The following is a 20,318-nucleotide window of genomic DNA, read 5'->3' as shown; positions in this document are numbered from 1 at the left end:
CAGGGCTGGGATTTATCCTGGATGGTTCAATATTGGCACTAGCCCAATTTTACAAGAGCTGTCTGATATTCTGCTTTGTCAAACTGACAAAAATCTGACAAACATGATCCTTTGACAGTCTTCTTATGATGCCAAACATTTTTTTGAAGTCTATTTTCTTTCTTAAAAAATGTAGAAGATTGGAGACTAATACAGATCTTCCTTCATCTCTCTAGTACAGTATACTTTCTATGACGCCAATGTCTAGGATGCATAAACATACTTATAATCTGCTTTTTTTGTCGCATGAATCATAATCTATTATAATTCCCAGATTTGTAATACGTTATAATATTATTATTATTATTATATTATTATTATTAATTGTAAATGACTAAAAGTGGACATTGTTTACTTTAAGAAAGGCAAAAGAAATGTATGCAAGAACACACTTTATAATGTGTCATGATCATAATGTGTCATGTTATAAAGCATTGGATAATCATAGGTTCCTATAACTGATTATACAGTGCTGTAAGTACATTATGACGCATTAAACGTATGTTTATAATGCATCAGAGACATAGGCGTCATAGAAAGTGTGTCCAAAAATTCCTGCAGATTCTTCATGAAATCCTAATATAAATATTCATAGTTCTTCTTGTCACATGTAAATCAACAACAATATGAATGTTCTAAAACCAATTCCAGCAAAACAAGATAAAAACAACACTATGTAATTCCTTATCTTTGACATAAGATTCTTCATGACATTATCCTAATATAAATATTCATAGTTCTTCTTGTCACATGTAAATCAACAACAATATGAATGTTCTAAAACCAATTCCAGCAAAACAAGATAAAAACAACACTATGTAATTCCTTATCTTTGACATAAGATTCTTCATGACATTATCCTAATATAAATATTCATAGTTCTTCTCACGTGAAAATCAAGGAAAATATGAATGTTCTAAAACCAGCTCCAACAAAACAAACGGTCCCTCCTGCATAAAAACAAGACTGTGTAAAACCTTTTCTTTAACATAAGCTACGGCAGATGACTTGACAGTGATGTCTCACATGGAGACACGTATTAAAATCTGTTCAAACACTGACACTAATAAAGCATTCATGTCACAGTGGCCAGGATTGCACTGCACAGTACGTTTCTAAATACTGAGTAAACTAAAGACAAAGTAAAATAAAACTAAGAAAAGTCATTGCCACTATGAAGCACGTGCACATATGTCTCGTCTAAGAAGCTAACAATAAGGCAGCAGATTTATCTAGTGCATCATCGTCTATTGCATAATAGAGCAAATTATTTTTATATATTTATAGTATAAAAACTCTAGTTGGCTACTGAATAATATAGTTTGATCATTCCCTAATAGAAAGGATGAACATATTGATTGTGTCGAGCTAGAATACGGCCACTGTAAATCAAAACATTTAACAAAAAAAGTTATCTTTGAAACATATTTAACATTTTACGTACATTATTAAACTACTGGGATGGAGTTTAACGGCCAATAAGCCCTTCATTTGTACAGCGCGCATCGGACGGGCAGAAATGTTTCTTCATCATCTACAGATTCATCTTCCACATCTTCAAAAATCTATCCTTACTTTCCGTATGGCTCTTGCTGTATAGTATTGGGGAAGTTGCCATTTTTTATAACCGAGTACCAAATTTCAACGTATCCTCATACAACGGTTTGTGTGATATCTTGTGTTTTCCTGTCTTTTCCTCCCAAAGGCCAGCAACACGAGTGATCAGTGCGCCTGCGCAAGTCCCTGCAGTGTTTAGGCAACGCAACTTCGTGGTTAGGTTTAAGAACAGATTGAGGTTTGAGTCAAAGTAACTACGGAAGTGGAGTCAGTTAGTTATGTACGGAACGCACGTACGGAACGCACGTACGGAACGCACGTACGGAACGCACGTACGGAACTCACCGTACGGAACGCACGTGCGTTCCGTAGGGAACTCACGTACGGATCACGCGTACGGAACTCACGTACGGAACTCACGTACGGAACTCACGTACGGAACGCGCCTATGGAACGCGCCTACGGAACGCCTGTACGGAACGCGCGTACGGAACGCGCGTACGGAACTCACCTACGGAACGCACGTACGGAACGCACGTGCGTTCCGTAGGGAACTCACGTACGGATCACGCATACGGAACTCACGTACAGAACTCACTTACGGAACTCACGTACGGAACGCACGTACGGAACGCACGTACGGAACGCACGTACGGATCACGCGTACGGAACTCACGTACGGAACTAACGTACGGAACTCACGTACGGAACTCAGGTACGGAACTCACGTACGGAACTTACTTGACAAATAAATCAACAATTGTGTAAAAATAAGTATGAAACTTAAGTACAGAAGTTACGTGATGACAAATAAGTCAACGTTTTGGAGTAAAACAACTAACTAGCTAGTATAGTATAGCTACGAAGAGTGTGCGAGAACAGCCTTACAGTGAGAGCTGTATTAGGATACGGTCCTGGTGCCTCTATACACAGAGAGTCTGTAAACATGTTCTCAGAGTAACCTGGTAACGAAGTTGCTGGTTACGTGTATGATGCGATCATAAGCGATACACTGGCAGTAAACCTACACATGACTGCCAAGTCAAAGATAACATCATATTAATATACTACGATAAGATGATTGTAGTTAACAAAAAGTAATTCCTTCAGAAGGCTTGAGACTTATCAAGTTTGAGAGGTTAGCGAGAAGTTGTAAGTTTTGTAGACAAAATCTAGCATCAAATTCTTTTTATGGTCTCGAAGATCAATAGACTTCTGCAGGCTGGTTCAATAAGTTTTAGGTACGTTCTCAGGTCTGTGCTCTGAAAAGCAACACATCCATTAAATGGTAGATTAAAGAGACATGACACAATCCTCTCCTTCCATAAAATGTAGACAGGTTGAAGATATAGCTGCAACATTTGTAAAACAAGGTCATATAATCGTTAAGTTTTATGAATTAGAGCCAGAATCTTTTTTTGTTTTTTGCCTGGATCCGGGCAGATATGTCCGGGGACCAGCCCATGGCAGCTTCCACGCTTCATGTTGCCATTGTACGTGGTAGAGATGGGCTTAGGGTTTCTTGGCTAAAGACTTGGACGGTGAATTGGCTGATGATTTTGAAGGACTGCTCTCACATTGGGTGACCTTCAGGTGAACAAAGAGGGAGGAGGGCGAGAGGTTGGAGCCATCCACCTTGAGCAGTCGGACGTGACGGTAACCTGCAGAGAGAAAGGAAAGGACAAAGTAAATCGAGCGCTGACTGACGACGTCGCATTAGTAGGAGGGTCTAGTTAGCAGTTATCAGCCAGAGTTCTGTGTTTGGTTTGGCGAACAGAGTTAACAGCTGACGAGCCTAATTCAGCTAACGGAGCTTACAGCTAACGTAACCAAACACACGGCAGGTCTGACCGTTTCTGTTCAGAGGAAGCGTTAAACAGTCCACATGAAGCGTTACACAGCTAACTACAGTGTAGCTGCACAAAGTCACTGCAGATAGTTGCCTCAATCAAAATGGGAGCATCTGATAGCGGTCTAGATGGGGAGGGGGTTTGTAATTATTCAATCAAACATTACAGCAATGGTCATTGTAGACACACCTGGCAATGATCTGAACTCTACTAAGTGCACTTTTCTCGTTCATACATATTGGCACCCTCAAACAGCCGAACTCTACCGTCCCGACACGCACCTGTGCGGAGACTCGTAAAGGGCAGGGTGAATTGCCCCAGGAAGTCATTGCTTGAGGTGTAGTCATGGTCCTCCACCATGAAGCGAACCAGTGCCAGGTCAGGGACATGGACGGTAAAGTTGAAGGTACAGTCCCATCGTGGGTTAAAGCCTGGAACAAGAAAAGAGCACATGCTAACAGACTTATTCAATCCAATTTTACTTGCTCATGCTCAATCATGCTTATGCAATGCTTCCCAACCTTGATGTACCTCCACAGCCCTGTCAGACAAGCTAATGTACCCCTTTATATACACCACTTTAACATTATTTTAAACTGGGTTGTATTTACGCTATCAATTGTATAAAAGTGGATACTGTCAATGTTTAGGTCAGTTAGCATTCCCACGACTACCACTTGGAGTTGCAGAAGTTATAGAAACTTTTTAAAACATGGTCACTTTACGGTTTTTTTCCTGTAGCTTCCAACTATATCTCATTGTGTTTATTAGCTACAATATCAACTGCACGGCTATCTCCATTTGTGTGGAAGTTCCTAAATGATGCTGATGAAGCCATTTAATTTGACATTGATTCATTTTTCAGCAGCGTAGGCATTTACCATTGTTGTCGACATGATGAGTTTTCTTCTTATTGTTGTCTATGGGTACACCATGTATCTCCACCCACACCTGAGGGTCCACAATTGAGCTGGGTTTGTCCCATTCTGGTTTAGGCAACTGCTGAGCTGAAATGACCTAGAATAACAATATAATCAGAGCTTGATTTCATTAGATTAGAATGAAGCAAGGTTCTGACACGTTGACACTCTTTGAGTAAATTCTTGTGGTATAGATTTCCTCCATAGCTCATGTTTGTCTTCAAAATGCAGCCAGTTACAACTCCCTGGAACCATTGCAGTCAGAAACATCTCACAGTCATTACATTATTGTCTTATTGTACAATATATAGACATGACCTTGACAATGTTTACGTTATAAAGTTATGGTACAATATACGCAGATGACCGTGTTCATGTTTAAGTCATAGACGTAGCATGATATATGGACATGACATTGACTTATCTCACCTAATTAAAAATTAATTGCTCTTTGAAAGGGTGCACTTGCATTATAATGCCATTACATAATCCCGATATCGTTGGCATATAAAAGTAGTTATTGTCTAGGCCTAGAAACATCTATTCGCCAACCTCAAAATTCTTCATTTGTTCCATTTTGAGGAAAATCATTATCTTTCCAATGCAAATAGACAGTGGTGAAAATATTTTTTCAGCCCCTTTTAGGGAAAGCATCTTACCCGGACAGTGAGCAGAACAGGTCTGTGGCCAGGACCTCCACCGGTATTCTCCGGATTGAAAGTGGTGTCGGGCTGGCACATGAAGGGGGGCTTCAACATGTACCCACACTGACTGTTCTGGAGGAACCTGCCTTGGTTGAGGTCCATCTGCTCTCCAGGTGTCTGGAAATTCAAAGCAACTAAAGAAAACACAACTGTGTTACCGGCATACAACAACCATGTTATGGGGGTGGGATGTGGGGGGCATGGGTAGCTCACAATGAGAGGACGAAGAAGAATGTGTGTCTGAGTACCAACTTTTGTTGACTCTGTCTGCTTCTCTTGTGAATAAATCTACATAAAATAAGCTCTTACCAATTTGACAGCCTGCATTCCACATCTCCTGAGGGTTGTAGTTGGAGGACTGGAGGCGCTGGCCTGACGGGTAAATCCTGCTCAGCTGGTGGCTGTTGTGACGGACAAAGTATATCCCTGGAGGGACAAGACAAGAAAAGTCCACTTCCTTTAGTAATTGTAAGCTATAGAAAGACTCATTTTGCTTTTGTCCTTGTGCTGCCTGAAAAAGGTAGAATCAATCGGTTACTGTTTGTATCAACCAATTCTTAATGATGTCTTAAAACCTGCATTCTCTCCACTGACCATCAGGGGGCGACACATCCCGCTGTAAAAATAACTCATATTGTATAAAAGTCTATGAGAAAATGACAACCTTTCTCTTGATTTTCTACCTCATGTAGAAATCCCATACACTCCTGTTTATATTGTAAAGGAGACTCAATCTCTAGTTTCAACTCTTCTTCAATACAGCATGGTGTTCATTTAGTAAATGATGGTCCCGTTAGAGTTCTATAGACCATAAAGTAGTGTATGCTTTAGGGCGGGCTTACTGTGATTGACAGGTAATTGCCACTACCAGAGCCGTATATAGTGGTCTACATCACTCCTCCGCATTCCAAATATGGTAACTTCAGTTAATTGGTTGCGAAAACAACATTGTGACGGCCATAATCCAAGATGCCGAACTCAAGGCTTCAAAACGACAGTCCACTAACCAACGGGTGACACCACAATGTATGTATTGGTATGTCGCATTTGACATCACGAACGTGCCAGAAAACAGTGGAAATGAAAACTTTTTTTTATATCTGTTACTTATTCAATCTCTCTTTCAAACTATCAAACCAGAGTTGGTGATTGTTGTGGTGAAGTGGAAAGACTTAGATTTGGTTTCTATTGAGTTTGAGTGAAGTGTGTTAATCAGCAAAGTTAAATGACTGGAGTCTGGTTGCTTTGAGGAGAGCATACTAATTATATTTGGTACGTTAATGAATTATAATAATTGTCCAACTGACCATTGATGAATGCTGATTGTGACCTTTTCCACTAAAGACAAAAGCCAGGTGATAGGAGGGTGTTTTTTCTCCAGTGGGAAGGAGCTTTACTTTAGTCACATGCACACATCATACCTGAGTCCTTCACATGCCTGAGCGCTTCACTTTCAGAGAAAGAGGACATGTCAGTGGCTGAGCCTTTGGCCGCTTGCTCGAAGCTTTTAAAGGGAACACTGCGGGTGTACACCACCAGCTCCGACAGCTCTGGACTCAGCTTAGACACACCTGGCTGAGATGAGACACACACACACACACACATACACAAAGCCATCACATTACACACACAAAAACCCCATGGTGGGAGCAATGCTGCTACTGGTGGTGGCGTACCCACCTTCTTGTCCTCTGTCTTTCTGGCCTCCTCTTCCGAGGAGCTGAGGTCTGAAGAGCTGGACGAATGCTCCTCCACCACGCGTTCCTTCTTTCCCTTCACTAGGATTTTACCCTTAAGATCCTGCGCACGCAACCAACACATTTACACAAACGATACATGAACAACTTGTTTGAACATTATACTTAATTTGTGGCACACCATGACTGCTACTTTGCGATCTCCACTCTTACTATAGTAATACAGCTACTACCACTATTAAGGTTACAAAATCATATTTCACTTAGTAATACCATCAGCCTTGCAGGGATTTAAAATGTGTTGTATATTTAGTCCCGAAGTGACAGCCACGTGATCACACGCGACCACTTGCCGACCTTCGCGCTGGCTTCACTATGGGGGGGTTATAAACTGTAAACGCCTGTAAGCATATGAATCTTCTTGTCACATACTGCTCCCATCTGCCTGGGCTGTCTGCATTCGGGCCATCCCCTCATTGCCTCGCGCTCACACTTGTGTGACACTTTCACCAAGACTGCCAGTTCTATAATGATGTACGACAATGATGTGAAATCCACAAGAAAAGAAAAAAACGCTCTCAGTGGGATTACAGGCACACGAGTGAGGTGCCCACGAGGGAGCGTAGATGGGCCCCATCCAACACAAACAGTTTGCTTTACACGTAACCCTAATGGTCTCGATTAAGACCAAGACAGCTCACAAGTGCTGCACAAACGCAACAGAGAGGTCGGCCATTAAAAAGTGTGTCAGAGTGAAGTCCTCGTGTTGGAATCTCACTGAGAGACGTCCGTTGGCTATTTTTAACCACATCCACATTCCACTGAAAAGTGGCAATCACACTCCGAATGTCTATCAGGACAAATCATTTGATCATCATTGTGTGAGTCCAGCATACGTAGGCATAATCTGTCCCATTGAATATATACTTCCCACTATGTTAAGCACTGCAGACATTTAAAATACTAGCAAACTAACAGCCAGCCACCAGATGGAGATGTTTAGGTTTCACTTTTTGGGGAAGCTGTCATGCCGTTGCCTAACCCTAACCCACCCTACAGCCTGTGACGTAACTTTCGTCTGGTTATGGAAGTGTCTTTCTTGCCTCTGGAGAGGGCAGGTTGTGAGGATCCAATCCACCGAGGGGCTCGGTCAGCAGCTTGTCTCCAAGGATGGTTCGCAGGTGTCGGGCCATCACCGTCTGCTGCTCCACGGAGCAGTGGTTCTCCAGGGACAGGATCAGAGGGTAGGGAGACGCCTGGGAGAGAGGGATGATGGTGTGAAGTCGGGGACAAAAGGAGTTTGCCGTACGGAGAGAAATGTTCATTTGAACTGCAGATAAGACTCTTATACCGCATCAGTTTTTAAAAGTATGTCTTTGTCAACACGGTTGAACCAGTGAAGTACTCACTTTAAAAGCATATTCGTTGATAGTCTGAATGACTTCGACGAAGGACACTTTGGAGGTGAGTGTGTGTCCGTGATAGAGGACTGGCTCTCCTTTATCTCCATCCCAACAGTCCAGCTCCACACAGCGGCAGCCATGACTCAAGGCTCTAAGAGAAAAAAAACATCACTAGGAACCTCTGGGACTCACTGAGTAAACGGATATAGTCCGGCCTGGGAGACTATCTATATTCTAGTAACATGATAACCCTATTGCGTTTTGGTTTAGAACACATTTCAAGTTAGAATGTTTCAGAAAGATTATCTGTTTTTTATTCCAGTCTCATTTCCAGAAACCTTGGCATGAGCTTCCCCAGGGGAGCTGACAGCCCTATAACTGAAGTAAAGCCGCCATTGTCCTTTTATAGTGATGCTGAACTGTCTGCTGTCCACAAGCTCCACAAATCGGTGAGGAAGAGTGTCGCCTGAGGCGGACGAACAGTATACAGAGCCTCTAGCATCTCAGGGCAAACATCTTTCCCCCCTAGCCCCTCGGCCCTGTGGAGTATTCTGAACAACAGGTGAGGTTACCTCCACCCAACACATACGCACACATGCACACACCTACATCTTCACCAATTTCCAGGACACGAGGCAGCATTTTCCCTTGTTAGTGTCTCCTAGCAACAGCTTCTGTAGGCAAGTTGATTTTGTAATTTAAATTGGTGACGATGTTTCTTCATTTGCTTGTGTTTTTCTTTTGCAGTGTGTTGAGCTCTCAGGGCAACTGTACAATTGCCTCCGATAAAACCGAACATAAGATTGGATGAATCAGCTGTCTGCTTTGTTGTAGCTGCTGATTAATTTGCTTTACCCAGCCGGGCAAGCTACATAGCAAAAGCCAGTTCCTTACCGGATGTATGGCTCCGTGCTGCTGTCCCCAGTCAGCTGGTCCTTAGTGAGGTAAGTGTTGTGGGAGGAGGAGATGAAGTAGTGCGCCAGTGGGCGTTTCATGTCTTGGTAAACCCTGGAGTGCTCCGGGTTAAACGCACAGTTCTCCTTCGACAGCATGTACATGGTGAAACCATTGGGGGTCATGAACTGGTTCTTCTGGGCTGGAATGGGCAAAAGGAGGGCAATTATTATATGGTGAGCAAACTGGTCATCATAGTGCAGCTTGTAATATTCAGTTATACACACATTATTATTCTGCGATAGAGGAAAAGAACTTGGTTGTATTTCTTTAACCCAATCACAATAGTCCTGATGCAGCGTCGGCACCCTTGGTAAATAGACAGCATAGGTAGTGAAAGGGTATGAGAATGCCAGCTCAAACAGGCGGCCAATGGCAGGCGTATACCTGCGGTCTACATACAGTGAGTCAGACTGATAACGCGCTGATTGGACCGGCACCAGCTAACATCTCTGATCAGCTTCGTCCCTATTCTACGTCCAGACCAAAGACGGTTTATTTTGGCCTCTCCCATTTGGTGCCAGGCAGGCAGCATCTAACAGGGTTCATTTAAGCCTGTTTTGCTGAACCAGATAGGTCGGTACTTTGCCACTTACCCCACTCATTGAGTTCATAGGTGAGGATGAGGCTTTGGGCGTGGATGAGTGAAGCATCCTCTCCCTGGTCCTTCAAGAAGTCCCTCAGGTCCACGGTGGAGAGTACGCAGCTGTTCGCGGAGTAGCGGATGAACACGGTGTCCAGCTCTGGTCTCCGTAACAACTCCCTGCAGAACACCTCAATCTCTTCATGGTCCAGACGACTGTCGGCCGACTGGTCACATTTCTGTCAGGAGGAGAACAGGTGATCGCTCACTGGTTAGTTTACCAAGCTCACTTCACCCAAGCGACACAAAGTCAATCAGATATGTGCGTGTATGTGTGTGTGTGTGTGTGTGTGTGCTCCGCTACCTGGAAGAGGCTACGGGCATACTGGTCACTCAGGTCAATATTGATCATCTGCAGCAGTGCCTGGACCTCGTCGTAGCTCATCTTATCATCGTGGTTCTGGTCGGCCCGACTCAGGTAAGCATGAATCCAGGTGGCACACGAACAAGGTCAAGGAAGCAGCAACAGCTGGAACATGTGCAGTGTTTGGTGGCGTTTGACCAATATGGAGCTTCAGAGCACACAAGTAATACTTCATTATTCCGATTAGATACTTTGTGTTGGTATTCCAGGGTCTTTTGGAATATTTCCTTCAATCAAAAAAAAGCAACGGACTGGAGGTCCTTGCAGGATATTCAGAAGTGTTAGGGTATTTACAACTGCTACATTTTAGGAGTCATCAATTACTCACAACAAGCATATACGGTTCTCGGCTCTCGGCTGGTCAAAAAGGTCTCAAACAACCAGTAAAAGGGTTAACAGTAGGCGAGACTGACCTGGAGGTAGGTGAAATAGGCTCTGAGAGGCCGTATACAAAGGAGCCACATTCTGATTGGACTAAATTCCCTGTAGGCTGGTCTGACCTGGAGAAACTGTCTGACTGCTGCAGCAGCAGGACAGAAGATAAGTCTGCAATAAGTTTCTACTTGTTTCTACTATTACAACTATAAAAAGACGCAGGATGCAATTAATAGGCTGTGATTCATGTCTAATAGTTTTCTGAACACATTTACAACAGAATGCCTTCTTTCAGGATCACAAGGAATACCTTGTGATCCTGAAAGAAGGCATCCAAAGGTGTGAGTGCTCGACATGTTGCTGTTATTCTGCTTCCTTGGGACTCACTGGGTCACTCAATACTGATCTGTATGCCACCATAGTAATGGAACACACATAGCACTTTACTGTCTCTGCATATATAGTGTAGACAGTTCTACAAATGACCAACAACAAGGATATTGGTCGAGTTTCTCCTTCTGGGTCATGTTGGCCACCCTCTCCTGCAGGGTCCGGATGCCGCGGGCCCAATGCTGAGCCTCCTCCTGGGTGTGGCACAGGAGATCCAGGCTCTTGCGGGGCCCTTTGAAGACCACCGTCAAACACCGCTGCTCGGGGACGTTGCCGACCATCTGCCGCAACGTCTCTGACTGGCAACCCTCGCGAACGCACTCCACCTCCATGATGGAGACTGAGGATGTGTGAGGGGGAACAGAGAGGAAGAGCAAGAAATAACAATTAAATAAAGAGCAAGGATTGGCCAGTTACTCAACCATCATCCAGTGATATGCACTCCAAGTTGTTTCATTGGGTTACTGCGAGGCCGCAACCTCCGGTTCTGCCGAGTTAAGTCGATGGATTATGGTTTATGGAAAGGAGAATTCTTCAGCGCAAATTCATTCAGGTCTTTCCTTTTCATTTCTTGTAAAGGGTGTCTAGGGTCACAAGTATGTGTGACGTCGCGGTGACCACGTCCACTTCTTTCACACAACCGATGATTATCCACATATTTCAACAATTCTATCTCTACCTCTCTGACAACTGGCTTTTCACTGACCCTGGCATCACTGGAGGAGAAATAATGAGAGAAAAGTGAACCTTCCCCAGCCATCTTCATGCTTGAATAAATGAATCACAGAACTACAGCTTTGGCTTTGGATCTTTTCTATTCATGACATTCACTTACTGACTCAAACACAAATTCAAAGTCCACTTGCAGTGCAGTGCCTAATGTAACAGTACTTTATGGGTATTAGTAAGACACAGTATAATCATTATTGTCTATCCATTTTGCTCTGTGCTCACTTTCTCTTTCATGCTGTTATTCTCTGCGTGGTGTGTATTTAAGGTGACCATTTTGAGATATCATTTGTTAATCGAGATTGTATTGACACACACGCATCTGAGCAGCATACTCGGAAAAGAGAATAATATATTGTCTCTATTCATTTATTTACTTTTCTTTGACTAATCTTAACCCATTAATTCCACAGACAGTAGTTTTTTTATTTATGCACTGCTAATGTTAGTTACTTTCTACAATATGACAGAGCTTCTGTGCTCAAGTTGGATTTCAGTGTGACACACTAATTTGACTGCGTGTCAACAGAAGAATCATGGCTCCGGGGCACGAAGCTCGGCTCCTCGACCTGTTGGGTGTTCTTCATAAACACCAGCTTGTATACTGAATTTGTATTGAGGCTACCAGCACTGTTGATTCTAGTTCTATACTAAAAGTGACCACGCTTGTGGTGAGGTGAGCTGTCTGTTACACACACACACACACACACACACTCACACACACACACAAATCCCGTGAGGTTTCCACCAGTGTTTCCCTCACAAGGGGGGGCCGTGTGTGCGTCATTCTTCAACCTGTTGGTTCATCCTCACCGCACTCATTTTGCATCTAGATGTGTACTTTTACAATCACACCTCACTGTGGCGGATTTGAATAAACCAAATCACCAACGTTGCCCCCCCCCCCCCCCCCCCCCCACGCCAGCTGGTGTTTGCCCAATCTCTATTTGCCCCCGGTTTCCCTTGAAACTACACAAAACTACAGTGAAACTACAGAGAGGGGGAAGATGCTCAGAGAGTCTATGTACACTATGAGCTCTTCGATTTAGTGCCTATGAAGTGTCAGTTATATTATTAAGATGGTTATAAAGCAAAAAACAACAACATATTTTACATTTCCTGAATACTTGATACTTCATGCCTCCATCATTCTTTGGGGCATCAGACCGCACCTCACCGTAACGAACTGCTGCACTAGACCACCCGGTCACGTTACAGCAAAAAGAACCTTTGATCCAAAACAAGCGGAATTAATTAGCGGGTGCGGCCAACAAGCTTCCACTTTTCTGGTACCCCATGTGTCGAGTCCAAGTAAATCTGCTTGGGAGGTTTTTTTAAGAAGCAGGTACGGATCAGAGTACAGACCATTCAGCTAAAAACACTCGGCGCTTGTGAGCGTGTGTTCGGAGGAAGAAGCCATGTTTGTATTTAGAAGATCCAAGTGAACCGACACAGAGGGGTGTCACTCAAACCTGCACGACAAACACACGCCGTGCCACATCACAACCATTTCTAGTCTTGTTGCAATTAGAGGCTCTTGCCCTGCAGCCTAGTGGTTGGGTCGTATGGTAACTGTGTAGCGCCAAACCACAGGACCCAGGGCGGACTGCAACCACCATATAACGTCCTATAATCTCACTGTTTGAACTGCAGCAGCGCCGGCTGCCACTTGTGGGGCCGAAAATAGTTGAGCTCTGTAATCAGGACACCGTGTGTGACCCTCAGACAGTGGGAGTAGCTGTGCAGGCAACCGCAAGTGGCGTTTTAAGCGAACAAAAATAGATACTGTGTAGCCATGTTTTACCTGGCACGCCCAGCACTGGGCTCTTCTGGCAGAGGAAACACCTGCTTGTTAGCGATTATGACTTGGAGATGGTTCCATAACTCTGGGTGGGGTCGGTCGGCTCAGACTCCTTCGCCACCAACATTAGCGCGTACATGCGGGTGGCTCTTAAACAAGGGGAAAGTCCATAAAATAGCTGATGGACTCCTTCCACACTACCAGTACACAAGTAGCATTTCTGTTTGACTTTTTATTCACGTTCGACGCCACAAAAAGCTTGCTAAACCATGAATATGTTACACCGGTGCTACTTTAAAAGAATATCAGTCTCTCTTTTAAACTCTTAGGCCAGAGCCGGCGATTGTTGGAACAGTGGAAAGACCAACAAGGACAGTTTTGATGAGTTTGATCCGATGGGTTCAAGTTTGAATGAAGTGTGTTTTATAATAAAACCAGAAAGGTTACTTGTCTGCTGGCAAGAGGTAAAAGGTGTATTGGGCTTTCCCTTGTTTAAAAAAACCTGCATGAACGTCTTAATTTTGGTTGGCAAATATTTGATGTAAACTACCCACAAGCAACCCTATACCCAAAGGACTAAAACAACGCAAACAATTGTTGGCACAAACTGTGCGAAACCGAGCTCGTCAGCCGATGCCCATTCAGGAATAAAGGCACAATGTGGAACTGCTTTCTGGCCTCGAGCTTACTCTTCCTTCATTTCACCATTTCACCTTTTGATTTGGATCCATTCGCAGTTTGCTGACACGGGAAATTGAACTATACCAAAGCACTCCATCAATGTTGACTTATCTAGAGATATCCCATTTTTATTCCGCACTATCTTCTTCTTTGTCGAAAGGCGCCTACATCCCCCACAATGCAACATCAACCACCGACAACTAAAACCTTTTATTTTACTTTGATGTAAACTGTCCTCCTCTGCCAGTCTGTCAATCTCGTATCCTGCACACTGTCCTCATTTGGTGGGCATATGTTGTTGTTTTTTACAATGACTGCGATGTCAAATTTCTGTGCATCAATAAATTGATTCTGATTGATGTAAAAGAACGCACACACTTACAGGATTGCTGCTCCTTGGCCCAGCTGGAGGTTTTGTGGGACTGGCACCAGACAGTGACGCCGTCCCCCAGCAGCTTCAGAGTTCGCCGCTTCTGCCAGCGAGGCGAGCGGACCTTCACATGTGATGAATGAAGCCATTAAATCTCATCGAGCGATCACTGACAACCAGTCGTATTCTGATCAGTAAGAGCTTTACCTTTATCATACTGGAACCCTGCAACATCCGCTTCACATCTTCATCCTCCTGCACTCCTAGAAAGCAAACAGACATCAAGATGGTTACAGAAAGAAGGATGTCATGAACTTGACTAGATTGGGTGCAGGATGGCAGTGAGTATTCACAGAATCCTTATAACTCAGGAAGAAGACTGGAAGGGGGAGGAAAGGAAAGGGAGGATGAAAAGAGCAAATGGAAGGGTAGAGCATAGTTAGAATTTAAAGTTAGTGTACATATATATATATATATATATACACAACTGTTGGACCGCAGCATCTCATATGGAAGCTCTGTAATTCATTTTGCTGCTGAACCGCCAGTTGGGTGCAGTTAGAGATGAGACGGTATGGACGGAGACATGAAGAAAGACAGAAAGACTAGATGATGAGGAGGAATAATTAGAGAGAAGAGGAGGAGTGAGAGGTATAAGAAAAGGTTGTATGGTGATGGGACAGAGGAGAGGACGTTCCAATTAGCTGAGTGCTTTTGGACTGTTATGAAAGCAATATCATGGGACCCCTTTCACGAAGATGGACATTTCAACCAATTCAATTCTTAGTTTTAGCAACTTTTCTTTGCTTCAAATTGGCAGCTAGATTGAAAAGCATGTTTTCTTTGAACAATCGCCAAAACTAAACCGTTGATCACAGCCAATGTTGTGAAAACCGTCTTTATCGTCAGATTTTCATCTTTCTGATGGTCGTTGAAAACATTGTGTGGGACGAACGCTTCCATCCAAAAAAGCAACGAAAACCTAGCTTAATATTTATATATTTCATACGAAATATTGAATTCTACATGTTTCAATTAAAATCTTGCCCCGAATAAAACTTTAGCTTTTGACACATCCTGTAAAAAGCCTTCTGATTCTGAAGCTGTGAATCGTTTGTCACGTGACATACATTCTGTGAAACTTTGAGTGACCTACAGGCTGCTGAACACAGAGTATTGAGGAGAGGACATTGTAAAAAATGTAAATCGTTCAATTGCGAAGGAAACGTAGAGTCTCCATTCTCTTTCCTTCATTGGTAACACTTGGAGAAATGTAGGGTAGATTTGTTTTCCAGTTTTTGTAAAAGAAATGAGCCAAGCTATCCTGCTTTAAGTTGCTTATGCTAAGCTATAAGTACATTGACTCAACCTCAGGACCACATTACCAGCAGTGACCGCTGTACGAGCGCAGCCATTAGCTAGCAACAAAGCACAGTGAAGCTAGGATTAGGGTTAGCTAAGCTAGGCGAGTTGTTTCCTGCTATATTTATGCTCTGAATTTCTGAATTCAGCACCTTTAATGCACAGACATGAGTGGTGTCAATCTTCTCATCTAACTCAAGAAAGATATAAGCATGAATGTATATTTACTCCCATCAAGTGACAACAGATTGCAAAAGCAGTTATGGGATGGTTTCCTTTGGGTACTGGAGGCCCACTTAGAGCCGAGCAATCTAATCAGCGACCATCCGGTAATTGTAGTGATCAGTAGCATGTGTGGAATGTAGCTTATCTCAAATTTCCTTTGAGTAGGGGCTTAAAATGGGCCTTCCCGAATAGTACGTTATGACTTATATTTTCTAGCAAAAGGTCCACTGCAAAAAGGTGTCCGTAAAAAGTGCTGCGAGCTCTCCTTCACAGATATTGCTGAGTCCTACGCTGAGTCAGCAGCTGAAACAGAAGCCTCACTGTGGTTTGGGAAGGGCCGCGTCGCTTCACCCACAAAGGCGTCTTGATACTGGGAAAACACACGCCAGCATGCACACACACACACACACACACACACACACACACACACACACACACACTCGTCTGTGTACAGCAGCGAGCTACTGTAAATTAGGAGAGCACGATTGCAGCAGTGGGTGAGATTCAGTGGGCGTGCGTATGTGTGTCACCTAGAAACAGACAGCAGGTACCCCCCCAACCCCCGCCCGCCCCTCCACACACAGGACTGAGTTTCCTCCGCAGGTGTGATGAAACTGTGTGGTTTTCACTCATGATACCAAATGTGAAACGGCAACAACAGCGGCTTCACTGGCGTGTCCACAGTGTATTTACTCTATCAAGAGGGTTGAGATAAAGGCCACGCACACAAAACACACACACACACACATACACGCACACACACACACAGACGTTTTGCTTCACCAATACACATAACCACCGGTAGAATAATATTATGGTGCGTGGTGATTTCTCATGTGTATCCAACTGGACCTGAAGTCAGTTGGACAGACATGGGTCTTCTTGCCGCAGTGGAAAACTACTGACAAAATGTCTCTGACATTCTTGTCCAGAAGTCCCCGTGAGGAACTTTGAACTGGTTACGAAGACTCCATTTAACACTGAAATCTCTATATGCAATTTAGACCATCAGAGAGAAGATTTTTCTGGATCCTGGAGCTGAGCTTCGCCCCGCTGGGAGCCCACACCACGCTGCCGTATTGCTGGGCGTCGCTGGAGGGAAGGGAGACGCTGGGGGAACCAGGCCTAAGACTGCCCGGGGGGCACACTGTCAGACCCTGCCGCAGTAAAATTAGAGTTTTTTTCTAAAGAGGTGCTCGGACCCGCTTTTGTCCACAGGCGACGCCAACAGTTCCACAAAGCAGCTTTAAATAAAGGTAGTGCAGTGAAACACAATGGAACAACACCCTGAGTAAAAGTAAACAAGTCAAAAAAAGTAGGTGGTCCAAGTTTCACTTGGTCAAAGTTTTCAAACTCTATGAACTGATATGTTTTGCATGTGGAATCTTAATCTGCAAAGTCATAAGTAACTGTAGTAAAAGTAAAAAGTAGAAATACACAAACAAAGTACCAGGAGCACACCCCTATTAAGTTCAAACTTAACTAATTACAAGTTAGTGCTCGCTAATTTAAAATACCTTTGTTACTAAATGTTTACTGAACCAACTGACAAACATTAGTTTGTGCTACCGTATGTCACACAGACCGTCGTTTATACTTTTAAGGACTGCAAACAGCGAGAACGAGGCTAGCGCATGAATTTGAGGCCAAAGTGGAGAATAAACAAAAGCTCCTGTCTAGATGAGAGCCTGTTGTGAGATGGTCTATATTTGTATATGCTGCTGCTGCTGCTCTATAAACAGTATTAGAATTTTTTTCTCTGACATTTAGGGGCTCAGCGGTGCTGCTGCTGTTGGAGTCTCTGCAGACAGACAGGCCAAACTATGACGGCGGTATCAAAGCATCACAGCATGAGGAGGCCCCTCTGACCAAAGCAGTGCACATGGATCGTTTATTAATTTAAAGTCACAGCACGAGTGCAGTTTAAAGGGACAGTCCACCCAAATTACAAAATGGTTTTGAACCATGTCTGGAATATTATTTGTGCTGCTTGAAGTATTGAAAGTTCACACTTTACACTCTTTCCAGGTCGATAATCCATACAGCACAATGCTTTCACCTGGGACGATTACTTTAGGATGAAATAGTCCCAATCAAAATACAATTTGACACTTTAAGATGAAGACAAATTGAGGCATTATTGGGTAACTTTGGTAGTATTCAACCTGGACAACCATTTGTAAAAGTTGGTCTAGTATTTGGTCGCTGAGCGGGCAGCCGTAACTGGGTCCAGAATAATAATAATGCACCTTGCTGCCATCAAATGCGAGATTAGGCAGGCGCGGAGGTGCACACTCAAGTGACGCACAAGAATGTTTGCACCATTCTCCTGGCGGATAAAATAGCTTGCGTTTTTTTTCTTTTGTATGCTCCGCTCTATTTAACCTTAGCTTAAAGATACGATCAATATTCGAAGAGAGCGCTCGTAGGGCTGTAGAGCACTGTGAGGCATGCAGCTGCATGGTAACAGACCACAAAGGAGGACAGCTGGGACCCTGGAAACCTGTTACCATACAGCACTTTCCTCAGGTTGTGGAGGGAAAGCGCTTAACCAGCTGGTAAATGTTTACTTTTCCCCAACGTTTTCCCTCTGTTCTATATCATTTTAAATCTAGTTTGGACAAAGATGGACAAAAAGTAACAATAAAAAAATCACATTTACTTAACCTCTATTTATATTATGGTCTTTGACTAATTTAAAAAGGACACAATTATATATATATTTTTTTTTTCATTATTGAGATCAAAATTATGAATAGAAAATAAGTAATGTTTGCTTGAAATTGCAAAAGAATGCAAATGTTCAGATTACATTAATTACATAATAATGCGTTGACATTTGTTGCTATGCTGGTGCACCTTGTATCTATACCCCTTATTAGATGATGAAAGGGGGGGGGGGGGGGGGGGCGGTACAGTCAGAATCTATCAGTGTGTCCATGTCAGAGGGGGGAGGGGGGAGCATCTGTAACATCTGTAACACAAACACTCACCCAGGTTCCTCAGGGGATCGATGGCCTTTGACTCGGACGTCCCGGCTCCGTTCCTCCCCGCCGGGGCGGCTTTCTTTTTGTTGCCCAGCATAACGGGAGGAAGCTGCCTCCCTCTCGCCCTCTCTCCCTTCCTTCCTCAGCCTTTTCTCTCCCCCTCCTCTCTGTTGGTTCAGGGTCCTGCGCAGTTCCTCAGACGGTCTAGCGGTTCTGCTGATGAACAGGGATCCCGCAGGAGGAAGACGCGAGTACCTCCAGGACGCTGCGCCGGCGCGCGCTGCGCCTCTTGCTTTTATCCTCAGGAGGCCGGCCCAGACCGTTCACCCTGCTGATGTCACCGAGATGGATTTATAAACACAGAGCTGCATGAACACAGGCGTCAAGAACACCGTGACAGACAAGGGTTTCCTGAAGGAGACTTTCAAAATAAGAGCGGGGGCTGGTCTCCTGTGGGTGTGGATGTCTGGTATATTTAAACACTCAATCAACAACAGACTGTTTACATGCAGCTTTACAGATGCAGCTCAATTCTTCCAGAAAAGCGTAAATCAAAGGATATTATAACAAGGTAATTGACATATATGCATTCTGTCGGTCTAATAATAATAATAATAATAATAGGATACATTAGTATAATTTAAATCTTATTATAACTTGACAAAATATTCTCACGGTCAACCTACTTTCTTTTCCCCCCGGACCTTTCAAAGGTCTTCCTCGTTTCTGCCATGGAAATAGCTCACTCTAAATTACTCTCAATGATTAGCCTATATATCTAATTGATCCATCCATCCATCCATCCATTTTCAATACCGCTTATCCTCATTAGGGGGCGCTGGAGCCTATCCCAGCTGACATAGGGCGAAGGCAGGGGACACCCTGGACAGGCCGCCAGTCCATCGAGGGCACATGTAGGGACATACAACCATTCACTCTCACATTCACACCTATGGGACATTTAGAGATCAATTAACCTGCAGCATGTCTTTGGACTGTGGGAGGAAGCCGGAGAGCCCGGAGAGAACCCACGCTGCCACGGGGAGAACATGCAAACTCCACACAGAAGGACCGCTCCGACCGGGAATCGAAGTCCGATCGATTTATTTTCTGTTGCGTCAATCATATGAAAGCAGGTAATTGTCACCAATATAGCTATTTGTTATTCTTTTGTTTTGACGGCGAAACTCTCAGCACTTCCGGGTTTTGTTATTGTTTGTCTCTGGCAGCTTGACGGAATTGTAAACGGATTACAATCCGAGGAGAG

The 20,318-nt window shown here is 43.8% G+C and overlaps 1 protein-coding gene across 1 annotated transcript; it reads right to left on the bottom strand.

Annotated features, from left to right (window-relative positions):
* Positions 1-2,348: 2,348 nt before the first annotated feature.
* On the bottom strand, positions 2,349-19,305 carry LOC117748676 (1-phosphatidylinositol 4,5-bisphosphate phosphodiesterase delta-3-A-like). Its single transcript, XM_034558655.1, has 16 exons — positions 19,058-19,305; positions 14,685-14,740; positions 14,490-14,601; positions 11,008-11,236; positions 10,072-10,201; positions 9,721-9,946; positions 9,065-9,266; positions 8,177-8,321; positions 7,871-8,023; positions 6,751-6,870; positions 6,492-6,645; positions 5,380-5,496; positions 5,026-5,204; positions 4,328-4,463; positions 3,728-3,877; positions 2,349-3,257 (listed from the first exon to the last, which is right to left on the bottom strand). The coding sequence occupies exons 1-16, from the start codon at positions 19,146-19,148 to the stop codon at positions 3,109-3,111; spliced, it is 2,349 nt and encodes a 782-aa protein (XP_034414546.1). The 5' UTR covers positions 19,149-19,305; the 3' UTR covers positions 2,349-3,108.
* Positions 19,306-20,318: the final 1,013 nt, after the last annotated feature.

The sequence above is a fragment of the Cyclopterus lumpus genome, chromosome 19, assembly GCF_009769545.1.
Source record: "Cyclopterus lumpus isolate fCycLum1 chromosome 19, fCycLum1.pri, whole genome shotgun sequence".
In the NCBI taxonomy this organism is placed as follows: domain Eukaryota; kingdom Metazoa; phylum Chordata; class Actinopteri; order Perciformes; family Cyclopteridae; genus Cyclopterus; species Cyclopterus lumpus.
This window is presented reverse-complemented; position numbering and strand designations above follow the sequence as displayed.